This window comes from Corvus cornix, chromosome 17 (assembly GCF_000738735.6).
Source record: "Corvus cornix cornix isolate S_Up_H32 chromosome 17, ASM73873v5, whole genome shotgun sequence".
In the NCBI taxonomy this organism is placed as follows: domain Eukaryota; kingdom Metazoa; phylum Chordata; class Aves; order Passeriformes; family Corvidae; genus Corvus; species Corvus cornix.
Window position 1 is genome coordinate 804,035 of NC_046346.1, and position 19,299 is coordinate 823,333.

At 54.9% G+C, this 19,299-nt stretch overlaps 1 protein-coding gene and 1 long non-coding RNA gene across 4 annotated transcripts in view; one reads left to right on the top strand and one right to left on the bottom strand.

Moving 5' to 3' along the window:
- MAPKAP1 (MAPK associated protein 1) overlaps positions 1–5,098 on the top strand; it is an 83,968-nt gene extending 78,870 nt beyond the window's left edge. For all 3 annotated transcript variants that reach the window (XM_039561732.1, XM_039561734.1, XM_039561733.1), the window contains 2 exons: positions 2,634–2,731; positions 4,497–5,098. In XM_039561732.1, the coding sequence (XP_039417666.1) occupies positions 2,634–2,731; positions 4,497–4,622 (224 nt within the window). In that variant the 3' untranslated portion in view covers positions 4,623–5,098. The remainder of the gene's footprint in view (positions 1–2,633; positions 2,732–4,496) is intronic.
- A 107-nt stretch (positions 5,099–5,205) lies between these two features.
- On the bottom strand, positions 5,206–10,967 carry LOC120410909. Its single transcript, XR_005603255.1, has 3 exons — positions 10,501–10,967; positions 8,711–9,003; positions 5,206–5,924 (listed from the first exon to the last, which is right to left on the bottom strand). It is a non-coding gene; the product is annotated as an uncharacterized LOC120410909 (long non-coding RNA).
- Between the last annotated feature and the right edge of the window lie 8,332 nt (positions 10,968–19,299).

Consider the following 19,299-nt stretch of genomic DNA (forward strand, 5'->3'; position numbering starts at 1 on the left):
TGCAGTGGTGCTAAAAATCAGGAGATGGGGTGAGCAGTTGAATGTAAGACGTGGTGCTGAAGGAGTAAATGAGCTCTCCTTGGTGAATTCCCAGTGAATTAGCATCCTGCCCTTCCGTCAGCAGCAGCTGTAGGCTCCTCTCCAGGAGTAACCACACAGGAACCCATTAGTGTTGGGGCTGGAGAAGATTTATCAGCGTTCTGAGCCGAGGCCAAAGGGCACCAGTGGGGAGATGTTGCTCTCCTGCTGCTGCAGTGGGGCTGCCGTGGTGGGGCTGGCGAGGGGCACCAGGGGCATCAGCACGAGACCCCTCGGCTGTGCTGAGCTTGCCATGGGCTGCACGTGCCCTGTGACAAAAGCTGTTGGTAACAGATGAGTTCCTGTCATTCCATTTGCTTTCCATAGCTGTTTTAATGGACAAACGTAGTCGGGAATAACATGGATTTTCTGTTGTTGTGCAGCTGATTAATCCTGATTGCAGGGCACTGAGGTTCCCTGCAAACACCTAGCTACTGTTGGTGTGGAGTGATGGTAACAGCTGCTTGTGCAGCATCTGCATTTGGTTTAAATATCCTGTCACGTGCAGTAGGAGCCACTCGAGCTGCTGCTGTTTGTTACCAGATCCTCTCATACGGAAACATCAAACCATGGAAGCTCCTATTGATCTCAGAATTGTCAGGGGTGGTGCTCTATTGGAAAGAGGTACATCACATATTTAAGCACTCTTGGAAAAGGAAATCAATCTCACAATTCATAAATTCCATCTGGCTAGAAGAGTAGCAGAGCAAAGTGCCAGTTAGGATTTCAGTGCACTCATATTTCATGCTGTAAGTAGTGTGTTGTGGACTTGGAGCCCATAAACATGATGCTGTAATGGGGCTTTCTAAGGAAAAGTCTTCTTGGCTTCTTTCCACTGAATCACCAGTCCCAGCAGGATGGGGCTGCGTGTTCTGCATGGCTGGTCCTGCACAGCCGCGGGCTCGGCATCGGCGCCGCGTCCCCGGTGGCTCCCGGGAGCCCCTGCAGGAGCCTGGGCCACGCTTGGCCAGTGCCCTGCCAGGCAGGCAGGACTGGAGCAGCCTCTGTGCCCCTGGCAGCGGGAACGCTGCCCTGGGCAGGACAGTGCCCGAGGGACACGTGGTATCGCGGGGGCACGAGGCCAGGCTGGGCTCCCAGGGCAGCAGGGAACACCTGAAGAGGTTTTGTCTTGATCCACAGCAAGAATTACAGAATGACCTTCCAAGACCCGAAATACAGCAGCTCGCTGGGGTCCTTCTGACCCTGTTTTGTGCCAGTTTCATTTCTGATAACCAGTCTGGACTGTTCAATGTCCAAGGAAAATGGTGGGAGCTGGTGGAGCACGGTGCTGTGTCCCATCTCCACCAGAGTGGTGCACTGGCACTTTTGGAGTCATTAAGATGCTGTGTTCCAGGCAGAGCTGCATGCATTAACATGCTGATGAGCTCCCAGCTTGGAATTCCGCATTTTTAGTACCACTGAGGCATCATTTGTCAAATGATTTAAAGGGTTGGGTTTTTATTATTATTATTAGCCAATTTTTCAATATAGAATTTATATTCCAGATTAGTGCATCATAATGGTGTTTAATTAACATGCCACAATAAAATACTTGCATCTCAAATTTCCTGGCCACCAATCTGAGCATATATCAGTCACTTTTTGGAAATCTGGAGAATTAGATAATGTAAATAAGATTTCCAATTAGCTCTCCAGCAGGAAAGACCTGGATTTACAGTAATGTGGCTGTTGCTTTATAGATTGCTAACTTTGACTGTTGAACTGAATAAATTAGAAAACCGTTGGAAAAGTATCATGTGTAGAATACATTTAATTTTAATTTTGAAGCAATCAGCATCCATACAAGTGAAGGATATTTTGCCTTCCTACGTGTTCCACATTAGACCTTTGTGTCTAAGTCGTCCCTCCCAGCACTGTGTGTCGGAGTCTGGGGCCGTTGTCCCAGGGCAGCCACGGAGCAGCTGCTCCAGCACCGTGTGTCCACGGGGCCAGCACGGAGAACCTCCGTTTGGGACAGGCCCGAGCACCAGGGAGGTGCCAGCAGGTTACAGGTAGAGCTCAATTCAATTGTCCCACGGGTGGGAAGGGCGATCCCAGCCCCCAGCCACGACCCTCGGTGCCGTGCAGTCGGTGACGTTCCCCTTCGCCATCAGCAGCCGGATGGGCTCACGTGGTGTTTTGGGATGAGGGTTTGGAGTGGTGATTCTGGGATTAATTGCCCTTTTCTTTTCAATACAACACTTCTCCTCTGCGCGCGGGGATCGCCCCGTGAGCAGTTCCCCGACGCGGTGGCTGAGCTGCAGCGCCGTCGTGGGCCGAGCAGAGCTAACCAGCCATTTGATGGATTTTTGCGTTTCCTGCAGTGGGGATGTGATGGGAAAAGGAACTTTATTGACTGGAGTTCAGCTGCTCCTGTAAGCCACCACTTGCCTTAAATTGAAATGACATGAGAAGCCTGTCAGCATTTCATTGCTTCCTTCTGTCGTGCTGATGGTACGCTGAGATCACCATCTGTGGTTTTCTTCTGTCAGGCACACAAGCTCTGCTCAAACTTTACAGGAATATTCTAAGCAGTTTTTTTCTTATCTTTGCAGGTCATGCAATATTTAAACTTACATATCTAAGCAATCATGACTACAAACACCTTTACTTTGAATCAGATGCTGCTACTGTCAATGAAATTGTACTGAAGGTGAGTATTAAATTTTAACGTGACCCAAAATCCTGGTGTTTTACCACTTGTTAGACATGTGAGTATTCAGGAGGCTCTGGAAACACACAAGGGTACAGTGCCTGGGGACCACTGGGGTGTGTTTAACCCATGGGCTGCTCCATGTGTGTTGTTTTATTCATCCTTCAAACAGCCGCATAGCCGCTGTCTGTCTGTGTGCAGCATTTCCTTTTGTTCTTGTTTCTAGTTAACAGAGACACCATTTTCTGTGGAATTTTATAGGAAACTATCAGATTTTATTGTGTCCAGGTAGTTTCCACCTCCGGACACGTGGTCAGCAGCCCCGTGCTGTGCAGGGGTTGGGTGCTGCTGCCCCTCACACCTCTGCCCCCACCCTCAGGTGTCCCTACACAGCACACAGGGGCTTTTCTGCCCTGATCCTCTCTCAGGACTGTTTGCTTTCCTTGGGGCTCTGTATAGACACATACTCCCTTGCTTTGGGAAACAAATTTTTGTTACACTCTTGAAAGATTAAATGGAATTTTCCACAAGTTCATCTTTTGCAGCAAGTCGAAATTCAAAAGCAGTAATTTTGGCAAACCATCTGTTATGTTTGCTTTTATTGGCTGTGCGGAGTTTAGAGGATTGTTAAACAACTGACATGCGATAAAATAACTTTTATTCATTACACAGAAGGTCAGGATGTTTGAGGGGGTTTCTATTGTGAGCTGTTAGGCCAATTCTTCTGTTCCCACTTTATCTTAGATCAGCTACTGCAATCCCAAACACTTACAATCATGGAATCATAGAATCATCAAGGCTGGAAAAGACCTCCAAGATCATCAAGTCCAACCTTTGCCCAAGTACGCCCGTGCCACATCTCCTCAGGTTTTGAACACTTCCAGGGGTGGTGACTCCACACATCTGAGACTGATCATAAACAAAGGCTAAAAAAAAGTTTAGTATCAATACCATGAATATTCAAGAGAGAAATAATATTGAGCAGTACTTTTTTCCTAAGTTGCGGTTTGTTTATATAGAACATTCTCTGGTTTCATGCACAAGTCACTGGTTTGTTTTCAATTCCATCAGCATTAGGGAGCGCAGAAAAATCAGACTTTTCAGATTAGGCTTTTTAGATGATCAAGTGAGAAGGACTGAGACTTTATTGACCATGAAAATTCCCTATATTTTTATGCCTAAAGCTGTAATATGCAATGAAAGTGAAACACTCTACAGTGCATAAAATTGTGCAAGTTTTAAGCCACAGCATATTAACCAGCTAATGGCAGACCAAAGGGCATTTTTATCTTTTTGATTCTTGCATTAACCTTCCATTAAAATTATCTCTGAGATTATCACAAAGCATTGGAGATAATAAATTTAGGGAGTAGCAGGCTTGTTAAATATCATTTAAAAATGCTTTCATCAAGTAAAATGTGCCAAAACACAGGGAAACTCTGAGATTAGCTGAGTATGCAAACATCATAATGGAAGAATTCTTTTTACTGAGGCTGATAAGGTCCTTTATTGACGTTCATTACTGGATTATCCCAGCACTGGGGGGTCTGCACAGCTCGCTGCCTTCCCCAGAGGTTTGGGTGACCAGGCAGGATGAGGGGCACAGGAGGACAGGCCAGGGCTCTCCTGGCACTCTGGGTGCTCTCTGCCATCATCATGCTGGTGGTTGCTGGGACCAGTTCAGTGGGTGGAGTGGGGTCCCTGCCCACCCCGGGCCGTCCCACCCAGCCTCTGGTAACATTAAACACCATCTCGTGTCTTACAGGTTAACTATATTCTAGAGTCGCGAGCAAGCACAGCCAGAGCAGATTATTTTGCTCAGAAACAAAGAAAACTGAGCAGGAGAACAAGCTTTAGCTTCCAGAAGGAGAAGAAGTCGGGACAGCAGTGAGGCCGAGCCTCGAGGAGAGCCTGTGTGCCGCGTTCGGAGGAGCCGCTCCCCGCCCGGCCAGGCGGGAGCCAGGACTGTGGAGCTCCTGCTGCCCGGGGCAGGAGCGGCCAGGAAGGAATCTGAATTATCCCGTCTCTCACGGCTGGAAGATTATCCCTCGTTGGTGATGGGAAGTCTCCCCCGTGACAGAAATAAAGAGCCATATCAGCCGGAAAGAAGACTGTTACGCTTCAGGTTCCTTTGATTGGAAATAAGAGAATGACGTAGACTGGCATCATTTAATTACTGTATTATGTACAATCACAAGAAGAGATGTGATTACATATTATTTCACAGCCTGGTTAAAATAAATTATATACATCTGTAATCCACCCACGTACACGCAGGTATTGCTTGTGACATGATCAAATTTCTAAAAACAAAATGTAGGACAAATGTATCCATTTTTACTATTAATAAACAGATGTAATCTTTTTCAAGGTCCATATGATGCACAGTTCTTTTGGGGGGAGGCTGCAGTCCCAGATGGTTTCACTTCTGTTGCTGAAGTGCAGGAGGCATCCACGAGCCAGGAACAGCAGCCATGGCAGGGGAGCGCTTAGCGAGGGAGCACTGAGACAGTCGAGTCTGTTGTGTTTGTTTTGTTCAAAAATATTTTTATTTAACTGTGCTTTTCAGCTTTGCAAATGCTTTATTGGAAGTTCCTTGCTGAAGGCAGCACAGTGGTTGGAAATCCACGTCTTGGTGGTGGAGAGGAGCATCCTCCTGCCCAGGACCCTCAGCTGCTGCCACCCCGGGGGTGACGCGTCCACCGAGGCACCTTGCACCCGGGGACTGAGAAATGCCTTCACCTTCTCTCAATATTATTCTTTAAAAATAAAAATTAAGAACTACTTTGTACTGGGATTTGTAACTATCTTGGCCTTGTCCATCCTTAACACATCAGGGAACGCGGGAATGGATTGCTGGGACCCAGAGCCGCCTTTTTGGTTGAATTCACCAGAGGTGTCTTTCGTCCATCTCCAGGTCACTGGAGCTCTGCACACACACCCCGCTTTTGTAGAACTGCCCCGGTTCCCCACAGGGCTGGGGGCAGCTCCCTCTGGCACTGCCCACCCTCTGCCAGCCTCCCGCTTTGCTTTTGTACAGAGAAAACTTCCTGAGCCTTAACACAGCGTGTGGGAGCAGCCCCTGGGGCAGAGGGAGGGTCTGTGTCTCACCTGTTGTGTTTATGTTCTGGGTTTCAGGGGCTCAGCCCTGCACCACCGAGGCCAGGCCTCCCTGTACAGTCTTCCATGATACCTGCAAAACAAGAGAAACTCTATTTTATAGTATTCTATTAATTTTTTAATATTTTCTATGTGCAAATGCAGCACAGATACAATGGGAAAAGCCCCTTCGATGTAAATGACTCTTTTAACTGACTCTGTGAACTATTTAACATTAAAGTTGTTCTGTGAATGTTCTTTGGCCACCCAGTTTCAATTCTTTTTAACTGAACTGAGAAATTGCCTATTTGGTACCAGAAACTGCAGCAATCTCCTGTTTCCATGGCCATAGTGCTGTTGCCACCCCCTCACATGTATTTATCATCAGTGGGGATTCAGCATGTGCAGGTTTGCTCTCAGCAGAACCTAAAAAACAAATAATAGTATCTCTGCTGTGTGTGGTGACATTTGTGGCACAGTCCCTTGCCCAGGCCAGCTGTGTTCACACCCTCTCGTCAGTTCCACTGCCTGTTCCTGGTTTGGGTGTCCCTGGGAGCCAGGCAGAGACGGATGGATGGACAGACGGAGGTTGCTCCAAGGGCTGGGTGAGGAGTGGGGAGCTTTGGAGCCCAAAGTGAGTTTATTTGCTCCGAAAGGACCATTGACAGTTTAAAAGCAAATTTGCTTCCAAAGATCATATTCAGTTTGATACATGGCATGCAGGAAACCTTCCTTAAATCCTGGAAAGATCCAGCACTCCAGGAGCTGAGCAGCCCTCCCCCAAACACACATTTGTGCTCCTTAGTGTTTCTGAAGGAGTTAAATCGGAGCTCATGGCTGCAATGTGTGCACAGCTGAGCATGGAGCCATCACGGGCTGGTCTTTCCCCGGTAGCTGTAGATGTAATTGAGTCAGATGGGCATTCAACTGGGTCAGCAAGGCAAGCTGTTCCTCCATCCCTGCTACCGGGCAGAGCAGCGCGGCCGCGGCTCACGCCGAGGATGGCTCCGGCCTGCCGCGCACAGGCAGCTGCTGGAGGCAGCAGAGATTCCCTGAATTTTCTCTGACTCCTGCTGTTGGAGGAGTCTTGTCCACAGGGACAGTTCCCCTCCACCTCCTTGGTTTTATCAGAGCATTGGAGAACACCAGAGTGACCTTTGAGCAGGGGACACCCAGGGCACCCTGGCACATGCTGGCACCCAAGGCCGGAGTGCTTGATGCTCTCCCTGCGCTCCTCAGGGGTTTGCCATGAACTCCCAGAGGACCAATTCCAGCCAGAGGCACCTTTGTGTGTGGGTTGGCGGGAGCCTGGTGCATCCCAGGGGTTTTGCAGCTGCCCCTCAGGCAGGTTTGAGACCTGGCACTGGGACAAGCAGGCAAAACCCATCTCACAGCTGTGGGTGCAGCCCTGAGATTAATGGGGGGAGTTATTTATGGAGACATGTTTGTAATGGGTCCATGAATTCACGGAAATGCGCTGCTGTGGCGACGGGTGGGGCTGGGTGCTGCTGCTGCAGCTGAAATTAATGTCCCTTAAATCACATCCCAGCACAGCCACCCTGTGCAGCACTGGGACAAGGACGGCGACGAGGGCAGGGATGTGCGGGCACAGTGGGCACACGGCCAGCTGGGCCAGCAGGAGCATGCCCTGGCCAGGTGCTGCTCCCTGGCATCGCTGCCGTGACCATGGGAGATCTCAGGGTCACCAAAAGCTGGGGCACGGGGAGGGCTAGCCCCAGGCACAGCCCCATGCTGCTGCTCCACTGTCTGAAGGGTTAAGCACTGTCATGTTTTATTCTCCCCACACACCTCTGCTTAAATGCAAAAAGAGAAAAAAATCTCAACAGGGTGTTGTTCACTCTAAAAACCCTAAGCATGATTTGTGAACTCTCACAGCCTGGGTAATCTCATCAGAGTAATGGGATTATATTTCAAATCACCATGGCCTGTTCATTACACATTTAAACTCCTTTGACAGAGGAAAAGTTAAATAAAATGTGTGCGTCAGCCCTGGTTGACTTTCCCAGTTCTCTTTCTTGATTAGACAAACAGATGCTGAGCTCCAAAATGAAAAAATAATGTGCTCATTTATTCATTTTTCTGACAAGTCACAATAGATTTTTAACTACAAATGAGCCCCCTCCCCAGGTGGGAGCGCGGGGGCCGCCTGCGCCGTAATGGGCTGGGAGCGGTGGCGGGGGCTGCAATGGGGCACAAGTGGTCATTTCCGTGCTGTGAGCGTGGGGACGCTGCCGCGATTCCCCCGCCACCGCTGCCACCGCTGCCACTGCCGGGTGGATTTCTGCGAGGAGCTGGAACGCGCTGGGAGCGCAGCCACCGCCCGCAGCACCGCGGCCCTGGCTGAGCCAGCCCTGCCCTGGGCACCACAGAGGCTTCTGGCACCTCCTCTTGGCTCTGCTCACCCGGGCTGGAACACACCCAAGCAGCAGCACATGGGCTGCTGGGGCTGCCGTGGCCACGGGCATGGCCGTGGTGTGGCCGTGGTGTGGCCATGGGGACAGCTATGGTGTGGCCATGGGGATGGCCGCAGTGTGGCCTGGCTGTGGGGATGGCTGTGGTGTGGCCATGGGGATGGCCACAGTGTGGCCTGGCTGTGGGGATGGCTGTGGTATGGCCATGGGGATGGCCGCGGTGTAGCCATGGGGATGGCTGTGGTGTGGCCATGGGGATGGCCATGGTGTAGCCATGGGGATGGCTGTGGTGTGGCCATGGGGATGGCTGCAGTGTGGCCGTGGGCATAGCTGTGGTGTGGCCATGGGGATGGCCGCAGTGTGGCCTGGCCGTGGGGATGGCTGTGGTGTGGCCATGGGGATGGCTGTGGTGTGGCCATACTGAGCATTGCCAGCCACAGGCACGTACCTGCTTAGTGCTCTGGAGCTCCCAACGCCTCTCCCGATGCCGTTCCTCCCAAACTGACCTTGGCACGAGCCCCAGGCATGCGATGGGGATATGGGAGAGTTCAGCCCAAGGGTGGTGAGTCTTGGTGCCCCCAGGTCCTGCATGAGGCCTCACCAGGGCTGTTCAGCCTCTTCCCAGGAGCTGTAGATGAAGGAGCACGTGGGCTGCCAGCGGCATCGGGGCTGAGTGGGCTGGGCTGTGCTCCTGCTGGAGAGCAAGGTCTCGTCAGGGAGCTCCGGGACTCTATTAGGGAGCTGAAATGCCAGATAATTAGAAATACACCAGCAAACCCCATTATTGTCAGGAGGCTGCAACTGCGTACAGTAATGAAGCAATTATTAATGAGCAACTGCAAGGCTGTCATTAATTTCAGCTTTTCAGGATCACAGACTACGACAAGTTAAATGTTACAGCAGAGCCGGGCTGGGCTGAGCGGGGCTGAGCAGGGCTGGTCCCCACCCCAGCTGGGCGCAGCAGGATGTTTTGGCAGCCCTTGTCCTGGGTGGGACAGCCCCTGTGCCCACGATGCCATCCCCAGCCCCGTGCCCTCCTCCTTTCCCTTGATTCCAGCGCCAGCCCCTTTGGGCAGCCCGGGTCGTGGCACTGACAGGGATGGGGACAAGAACAGGGACAGGGATGGGGACAGGGTCAGGGGCAGGGATGGGGCCGGGCTGGGAGTGCTGCCCCATCCTGTCGCAGCACAGGCGCGGTGCCGGTGGCTCCGGGTGTGCTCGGGGCCGGTGCAGCCGGGATCTGCTCCCGCACCAGCGCAGCCCCGCGCCGCAATCTGTCACGGCGGCTGGGGCTCGCCGGCTCTGCAATATGTACCTCATGTCTGGGCTGTCATCGGACATAATTCCTCCCTGCTGGCATATTGCTGATTTGTGCATAAGTGATGCGTGCAATCCACCTGAGCCGGGAGTCAGGGGTGCCTCGATCCGGGGCTGTCAGGGCAGAGTGTTTTAGTGCCTCCTGCGATTAGCTGGAATTGACAGGCCCTGAGAGCCGGGAATTGCACAACAGGGGAATTAACAGCCAGGGCTGGAGTGGAGTGTGGCACTCGTTTAATCTGCAATTTATCAGTTTGCGTGCCTCCTTGTCGCAGGCAGAAGATTACACTCCAAAAAAGACGACTGTTTTTCTGTAGTGCCACCAGACAGGGAGAGGGCAGAGCAGCCCTCGGGGTCACCGGCGTCATGGGAAGGGCACCCTGGAGTGGGATGTGGTGCGCACTGTCCCACTCCATGGGCTGGGCTCCTCCACAGATCTTACGGGGAAGGGCCAGGGGCAGGTGCCCCCACCCAAGGTGCCAACCCCAGTCCTCACAGTGGCTCCCGGGACCACGCAGGGGTCCTCCGCACCCCTCAGGACATCACCCACGGGACTTGTGCTCCAGAGGAGGATCTGTGCAGCCTCAGCCCTGTCCCGCTGCTCCCACGGCCTCTCAGGACACAGAAAGTGGTGGCAGAGGCGATGAATCCTCGGCCCCCACCATGCCACGAGTGCTCCAATTTTGATAATATCATTAGAGGCTGATAATGGTTTCCAGGAACTCCGCAGCCTCTCTGCGAGGTGACAGCCTGTAAAGGCAGCGTGACAGATAATGTATTCTGCAAGGGTACAATAATGTGACTCCGAGCACATTAAACTCCTTTAATGCGGGTGACATACACCTTCCTCCTCTCATGCATTCCCATCCCGGGGGCACGCGCAGCCGCTTGGAGCCAGAGCCCCGTGTTCATGGGCCTTACCCTGCTCGTGCCGCGGTGCTCCCGGAGCCGGGGCTCCACAGGCCCCCGGTGCCAACGGAGGCTCCCACCAGTCGTGCTCCCCCTTCCCTGGCATGAGGACGTCAAACCACGGGATGCAGACACTCCCACTGTGTGCAGATGATCTCCTTGGCCTTCCTCGGTATCCTGCTCTGATACTGAAAACCTTTATGCAACCTCACAGTATCAAAGATTATTTATAATGAATTAAATACATTTTCAGCAGCTTCTTTCCACACTTACTGCCACACTTCCACTGCCACTTCAACTTAATTAGGGAGAGTTCGCTAAAGAGATAGGAATAAATGCATCTATAGAAATATGTCTATGTATAAATGAAGAAAGCCGCCACCGCAGGTCAGACCAGTCCTTTCAATTTATTGCCCTGGTACATTCATTTGTAAATAGCTTTGCCTTGCTGGTTTCTAAGTGCAAGGCTAATGTTGGAGTGCTTAAATTAATAGTGACGCACACCTTTCATTATTGCTATTAAATTAGGTGCTGGGCTTTGATGGATTCACTTGTTGCTGAACTAAAAGCCTCGTGGATGTGGGTGTGCATATCCATTTGGTTTTACAGCAAGTTTAGGTCTTAATGTCAAGGCAGGCAGAGCTGAGCGGGTTCCTCCTCAGCACACTCCAATTACCAGGAGGGCACCTCCCGCGCCCCGGCAGCCAGCGGGGGCTCACGGCCCAGGCAGGGGCAGGTGGCCGGGGGGAGTCGGGCAGGAGGACACCCCACACCCAGCACTGGGTTTGGGCTGCGTTTCAGGATCAGCATCCCTGTGCCTGAATAAGGGAGAGGGAGCTGGGGCCCCCAGCATCACACCTGGCACCAAAGGGCCGGCTGCGCCCGTGCCATCGCCTCCAGCGGGCACCAGCCCTACACCACACACACGGTATCCGCCTACCCACGCCTGGAGAAACACAGAAACACGACACTCACCCCAAAATCCCTGGAGACGCGGGGTGTTTTACACATACCATCAGCCCGGTCGCCTCTGAGCTGTGACTGACACGGCCCCGGGCCATGCGGAGCCTCACGCTGGCTGCTCGTGGGGGTCCTGTTGCCCCGCGCTGGCCGGAGCTGTGGGTGCCCCAAGGCCCCCAGCTCTGCCACCCTCATGACCCTTTTTTCTCACCAGTGCTGGGATTTTTGCCGGTGGCATCGTGACCCTCCTGTTCTGTCCAGGGACTTCAGGCTCTGAGCTTGGACGGGAGCTCTGAGTCGGGCTGGGGTCTCTGAGCTGGGCTGGGGTCTCTGAGCTGGGCTGGGGGCTCTGAGCTGGGCTGGGGGCTCTGAGTTGAGCTGGGGTCTCTGAGCTGGGCTGGGGGCTCTGAGTTGGGCTGGGGGCTCTGAGTTGGGCTGGGGGCTCTGAGCTGGGCTGGGGGCTCTGAGTTGGGCTGGGGGCTCTGAGCTGGGCTGGGGGCTCTGAGTTGAGCTGGGGGCTCTGAGCTGGGCTGGGGGCTCTGAGTTGGGCTGGGGGCTCTGAGCTGGGCTGGGGGCTCTGAGTTGGGCTGGGGGCTCTGAGCTGGGCTGGGGGCTCTCGGCCGTGCTGGGGGCTCTGAGCTGGGCTGGGGGCTCTGAGTTGGGCTGGGGGCTCTGAGCTGTGCTGGGGGCTCTGAGCTGGGCTGGGGGCTCTCGGCCGTGCTGGGGGCTCTGAGCTGGGCTGGGGGCTCTGAGCTGTGCTGGGGGCTCTCGGCCATGTTGGGGGCTCTCGGCCGTGCTGGGGGCTCTGAGCTGGGCTGGGGGCTCTGAGCTGGGCTGGGGGCTCTCGGCCGTGCTGGGGGCTCTGAGCTGGGCTGGGGGCTCTGAGCTGGGCTGGGGGCTCTCGGCCGTGCTGGGGGCTCTGAGCTGGGCTGGGGGCTCTGAGCTGAGCCTTTGTTCTGCCGCGCCGTTTCCACTCTTACGGTGCCACCTTGAGGCCGCCGATCGCAGCCCCCGGCGCGGCACCGGCTGCGCGACCGCCGCCAGCGCCCGTCCCTGCCCGCTCCCCTGTCCCTTTCCCTGTCCTTGTTCCTGTCCTTTTCCCTGTCCCTACCCCGTCTCTGTGCTTTTCCCTGTGCCTCTTCCTTTCCCTGTCCCTATCCCTGTCTCTATCCCTGCCCCTATCTGTATCCCTGTCCGTATCCCTGCTCCTGTCTGGAGGGCCAGTGATGCCCTCAAACCCCCCGTGCACCTCACCGATCCAGGACATGACATTCGGGACCGGATCAAGTTACGAGGTTTTATCCCGGAGAAACAGCTCAGGACACTCCTTTGGGGTCAAGTTTCTTATTTCTGGAGAAAGTCCCAAACCTCCCTGTGCTGGCCCAGGCAGTGACTGTGGGACCCACTGGTGGCACTTTCTGCCCTGTGCCACACGACTGGCAAGGACCAGCCACCATAGCCCTGCCCGCAGCCACCGAGGGGCTGCGACCCCCGGCAGGGCTGCCAGACTGGGATGCACAACATCATCCATCCATGGGCTCTCCAAGCAGCTGGCATCGGCAACCAGGTCACCGTCTAGCCTGAGGGACCAACATCCCTGTGTCCAGAGCTGGGGCAGAGACATCTGTTCATTGCAGCCTCCCTGCAGGCAACAGGGAAGGGCTGGGATGTGCTGACCCCCCTCGGCTGACCCTTCCAGCAACACGGGGGACACAGGCACAGAGCTGGTGACTGTGACAGGTGATGCTGGTCACTCTGTGTCCCTCTGGCACGGGCAATGCTGGACACACAAACTGCCCTTCTCTTGCTCTTCAGCATTTTAGGGACAATAAATTCCTAACCATCCCAAATTCCTCCTTGGTATCCTCTGCAGCAATGCTCCAATATTATATATAAACTCCAATGCTCCAATATTAATTATAAACTACAAATACTGACCAGCTTCTGTGTCCTCCACCAGTGCTGACAATCATTAACCGGAATATCAAATTTATAATGTTGGGATGCGGAACCCGGTGAGATGAACTGCTCTGCTTTTTAATCAGCTTTATGGGATGATAGAAAGCATTGATCGACAAAGACAAGACACAGCTCATGCTCCTGTGTCTGTAGCTGTGCAACCTTATTAATTTAGATTTACAAAGGGTTGGTTGAGCTGGTGGGGACAGAGCTGGGGAAGTTGCCTTGCGCTGGATAGACCAGTGCAGGAGCCCACATGTGGGGCAGCTGGAGGGGGTCTCTGGGCAGGGGCCTCGCCAGCAGCCTGGCTCTAGCCAGGGGTCCCCAAAGCTTGGCCACGGTGGCAAAGGCACCCAAACTGCACCCAAGCACCATCCAGGGTGACACCAGTGGGACCTGCGGGTTGGTCCCGGTCTGACGAGTGCTGGTGCTGTCCCAGCGACCTGGCACCGGGCAGCGTGTGCCTGCCCGCACGTACGTGCCCGAGCCTGGCCCTGCCCGAGCCCTCCCTCCTCCCCCCGAAATGCATCTGTGACTGGGGCATCGCCTTCCCACCCAGTACGGCCCAGTGGCGGCCGGACAGCTGGTAACCATATTGGTGTGTCTTGTGCTGTCATATCGCATTTGCACGCCTGCTCCTGCTCCGCATCCGGGGAGGCTGGGCCGGCATTTTCAGGTCAGAGGCTGCATCCAGCGCAGGAGGAAAATTCCCACTTCTCCACCAAGGCTTTAACTGTGAAGTGGCCTGGAGTCGGCTCCTCCATGCCGGCAGCAGCTCTGCCCTGGCACCCAGCCCTCCCCCGGCACGTCCAGCCCCGAGCCAACCTTGCAGGACACACCCCTCCGGCCACACTCACCCGTCCAGTCGTGTCCATCCCGGGGAAAGGCTGAGGAGCTGGAACAGCTGCAGGTGGTAGTGAGCAGGGCTGTAACCAGAGCCAGGAGCATGGCTGGATGGGAAATCAGGCTTGTCAAAAAATTTGGTTTCGTTCCTTGAATTTAAAAGTTTACCTAATAGAAGTAGCTGAGGAGCAGTGGTGTGCTTTGGCTTCTGTTCGGCATTTGATTTAATAGCACATGACGTTTTGATTAAAAAATTAGCTGTATATAATATCAATAGAGCTCACATTAGAAGGATTAAGAATTGGCTGACTGACAGGTCTCAAAAAGTGGTTGTCAATGGGGAATCATGATCGGATGATGATGTTCAACATGTTCATCCACGATTTGGAAGTAAATATCAAATCAGTGCTGATAAGATTTGGGATGACAAGGATTAGTGGGAAGGTGGGAACACTGACAAGGGGGAGCTCTGGGGAGCTGATGATGCCCTGCACAAGCAGCCTCCTCACGCAGCTGCCAAGGGGAGCCGAGGGCAGGTGACCCCTGCAACCACCAGTGCTACTGCAAAAGGTCCTGAGTGAGCCTTCAGCCCTCGTGAGACACAACACATTGGAACCAACACCTCCCCAGATACCCGGAGCCCTCAGCAGCCCTGACACCCCCCTCAGCTGCAGGTACCGCATTTCTCAGGGCGGTGGAGGTGATGAAGGTCTGACCCGTGTGATGCCACTGGCTGCTCCCAGCACGGACAGGGCACTGCAGCCATTCCTCCTCTGCTGCCCTCGGTAGCCATGGATTTTTGAAAGTCAAACCCCTGTTAGTGCAGGGACTGTGCCTAACCCACATGAATTCCCAATTGTGTGCACTTTCAATTAGCGACCGCAGGCACTCAGCCCCTGGATGTGTTCATTAGTGACATGGCCCTGCCGCGCAGTGACAAGCTGGATGACAAACCTGTCTGAGGGATGCACGAGGTTTCAGCTGTGGCATAGCTCCTGCATCAGCCCTGGCGAGGGACAGGAAGGGGAGGCATTTCCAGGTGCCTGCAGTGGACTGGGGATGGGATCCCACCACCAGGCACGTGGAGCCCACAGGGACCAGGGGGATGGCAGAGATCTGGCACCCACCTCCCAGCAAGGGCCTGTCACGGTGCCCACTGGTGAAGGGGCCTCCCCTGTCCCTGCTCAGCACATCCACCAGCAGGAGAGGTGCCCACAGAGCCCTGGCTCCATGAGTGCTGAGTCCTGTAAATCCCCCTGAGCAGATGTCCCTGAGCCACCTCCAGAAACACCTGGCAGTAGGACACCTCCTGTCCTCCACCATAGGCAGGGTGAGCAAAACCACGGAGGCTTCAGTGCTTCTGCGGGGCATCAGCTCAGGGGACCGGCCTGGGGGACACGTCCCAGCACAGCCAGAGCACTGTCCGAGCTGAGCCCTGGCAGGGATGGGCATCGCTGCCATCCCAGTGCCCGGGTCCTTGAGCTCCCAGCTCTGAGTGCCTGTGGTAGCCAGTAAAGGCATCCTGCTTCTACAGGGCTCAACTGGCCCAATAAAAGATTATCAGCTAAATAAAACAAGAAGTGAGTGATGCCACGATGCCCTGTTGGATTGGAATTGTGTGAGCAAAGTGGTTTTCTCAGGGAGATTTATATCCTCTGCTGGCTGCAGGCAGCCAGCCCAGCGAAGGGAATGAGCCTCTGGCTCCGAGGCCACTGCTCCCTCCTGGTCTCAGCACACAGCTTTTATCCCATTGTTGAGGGAATCAGAATAAAGGAAATACAAACAGGTATTCACCCATTGCAAAGTATGGGAGCACAGGCTCCAGTTCTGCTCCCCGGGGCCCTGCTCTCCTCCCAGCCTACAGCTCAGCCCTAGAATCCCACCTGTAACCCACAGCCAGATCCAGAAAGGCGATCCCATGCCAGTGGGGACGGTTCCTGCCTCGGGCCTAGGCATGGCATCAGCTGTGACAATGCTCACAGGCTCTGGGACATCTGTGGCCTCTGCCATGGATGATGGCATCAGACCCAGGGGCTCTGCCTGGCACAGCCTGCAGGGAGCTGCCCTGACACCCAGTACCTGAGGTTATAAAATCTCCACTGCCCAGTGGGATCCTCCCGCAGACAGTGCGGCAGAGAGAGAGCCTGGTCCCGCTCACCTTCACCACTCCTGCCACAAGCTTCATCTTCAGCCACTGTCCCCCCAGGGACCAGGAACCGGTACCTGCAGGGAGGCACAGAACTGGATCCCCAGGAATGGTAAATACTGCAAAGTGCTGGAGTCAGCACTCTTGCTGAATTTTGCTTTCAACATCTGCAGCCCAATAAATCTTTGTCTCCTTCCAGTGAACTGTGCTCCCGCTCGGGCTCCAATTTACATCCCTCAGCACTGTCCCCACAGCTGCAGCGGCCCCTGCGTCACCCTGCAGGGCCAAGGGGAGAGTGAGGGACCCGTGGTGGGCAGCCGTGGTGCCGAGCAGCCGCAGCTCCATGGGCTTGGTGACCACCGGCACTGCTCGCTTTGTGCCAAAACCCTTCCACTCACCAGACCTTCACTGGGCTTTTTTTTTTTTGTTTTAATTGTTTTCAAAACAGATTTCATGTGGTCCCAAAATGAGACCATGATTGTAAATTAAAGTGTAATTAGCCTTTACGCTTTTATATTCATTAACTCTTCTCTGTTAATGATGCAGAGGCTGGAGCACAAACCCGGCATTATGAAACCACATCCAGGAAATAAAATAGTGATTTAGATAATGGCCAGAATGTATTGCTGCTTACACATAATTAAACAAATGCTCAATTTACACTTGGAAACATGAATGAATGTTGATTAACCCCAGCCCAACGACTCTGCTGGCGCCGTGGCTCAGCGCGGTTCTGCCGGCGGGGCTGGCAGCGGTGGGCAGGGTGGGCAGTGCCCGCTCCCCGCAGGGCCCCGCCGCCCACCCGCACCTGCCCGGCCCAGGTGCCGCAGCGCAGCCGGACCTGCAGCCGCCCCGCCCGGGCCCGCGGCTCTGGCTCTGCAGGCTGGTGCCAAAAGCCACCCCTGCCACACGGACAGGGGCACTGCCACCGGCACGGGGGCGCTGCCACGGCAGTGCCACACCTGCCTCCTCACGGAGCAGCGGGGCCGGGCCGGTGCTGAGCCGATGCCAGCGGGGCTCGGGGTGACAGCGCCTTCGCCCCGGCCGAGCAGCACCGCGGGCCCGAGGGTCCCTGCCCGCCGCTCCCGCACAGGCTTTGTCTCCCGTCCTCTGTGCCTCCTGCCCTCCAAATGTGCCAGTTACTATGGAGACATCTCCTTCTCTGCGCAGGAGGAGCCTGAGACCCCTTGTGCAGGATAACGTTCTGTTCTTCGGCAGATCCGGACGCCAGGAGCCCGGGCGGGGCCAGGGCCCAGGGCCCGGCTCCTTCTCCGGTCACAGCAGCGCGGCCCTGCCTGGCCCCACAGCCACCGCCGGGGCTCACAGCGGGCCTGGGCAGTGCTGGGGACTCCCGGCCCCGCGGGGCAAGAGGTGCCATCCACCACGGGCTCCCCTGCCTCATTAGCTGAGCCTGAGAGCCAGACTGAGTGCAGGGATGGCCTGGCGGACGCAGAGCTGGATCCAGTGCCAAGCAGAGCTCTGCGGTGTTTCCTGGTGAGCACGGCCGTGGGCTGCCCGTCAGGACCAGGCAGGGGCTCTCACCAGCAGCGTGTGACCAACAGGGCCCCACAGAGGTGTCTCCCATCCTGGAGCCAGAGCTCAGGTCGTGCTGGGCACAGGGAATCCCTGTGCAGGCACCAGGGGAGCAGGAGCTGGGGGACATCCCGTGGCGAGCCCTGGGGCCCAGCAGAGCCATTCTCCACCTCAGCCTGGCTCCAGGCTGCCCGGCAGGACAGGGCAGCTGGCAGCATCCACACTGCTGCCTTCCCTGAGTCCGTCCCTGCCTCCTCACCTTGCGCATCCCTCAGCCCCGCGGTGCCGGGCAGGACGGCGCGGGTGTGGCGTGTCCAGACCTCTGCTGCCATGGACCCCGTTCATGGATCGTTGCCTCAACAGGCCATAATGGCTCCATCTATCGGGGTCAATACGGGCGCCTTTGACACATGATAGACAATAATTGCTCTTGCTTAGAGACTTTTTAGTTCATGGATCATTGACCTGATGGGCTGTAACAGCTCCGACAGAGGCTGCACACCCCTGTGCTTAACCACCCTCAGGAGCAGGCGGCTCTGTACAACCACGGCGCGGGCATGGGGCCACGTGGAACAGTCTCTCCACATCCATGCTCCCAGTGCAGGCTGCCAAGGGCCCTGGAGCCATTGGAAGCCCTTCTGGTAGGGTGGCCATGGAGGAGAGGCCATGGCAGGAGGCACAGGAGCCCAGGAGAAAAGGCCAGGAGACCCCAGGATCCCTCGAGTACCGTGGGACAGGACCAGGATGCACAGGACCAGGTCACCTCCCAAGCTCTGCAGGCTGGAGATCCCCACTCTGACAGCAGCTTCCAGGTATATGATTTAATGAAAGGCACAATAAGAAGTGAAACAATTAGAATTTCTGCCTCATTATCATGGTAATCTTATCAGTCGGATAATGAGGTATTAATGGAGATTTAATGTGCCTCTCATAACAGAATCCCTTGGAGAAAACACATAAGGAAATTGCTGTAAATCCACTTAATGATGGAAAGGTCCCCAAACACCATATTCCAGAGGATGAAAAATGCTGGATGCAAATGAGAGAGAATCAAGGTCAATAACACTGCGGGGACCAAGCTCATGGCAGCACCGTCACCACCACGCACCCACCCCGGCCCCGCCCGCCCCGTTCTGCAGCGAGACCAGGTGGGTGCACGACAGCTGAAGAAATCCTCCTGTCTCATCAGAAGAACTGAACATTTCCTAAGAAATAAAATGCCAAACATAATACTTTCAGACTTGACCATTCCCAACAAGGCATCAAACAGCAGCCAGCAGAGGGACAGGCACAGTCCTGGTGCAGGCAGAGCTATTTCTCTCCTCTCAAGCTGCTAGAACAGCCAAGCTGAAGATATAAAATAATAACTG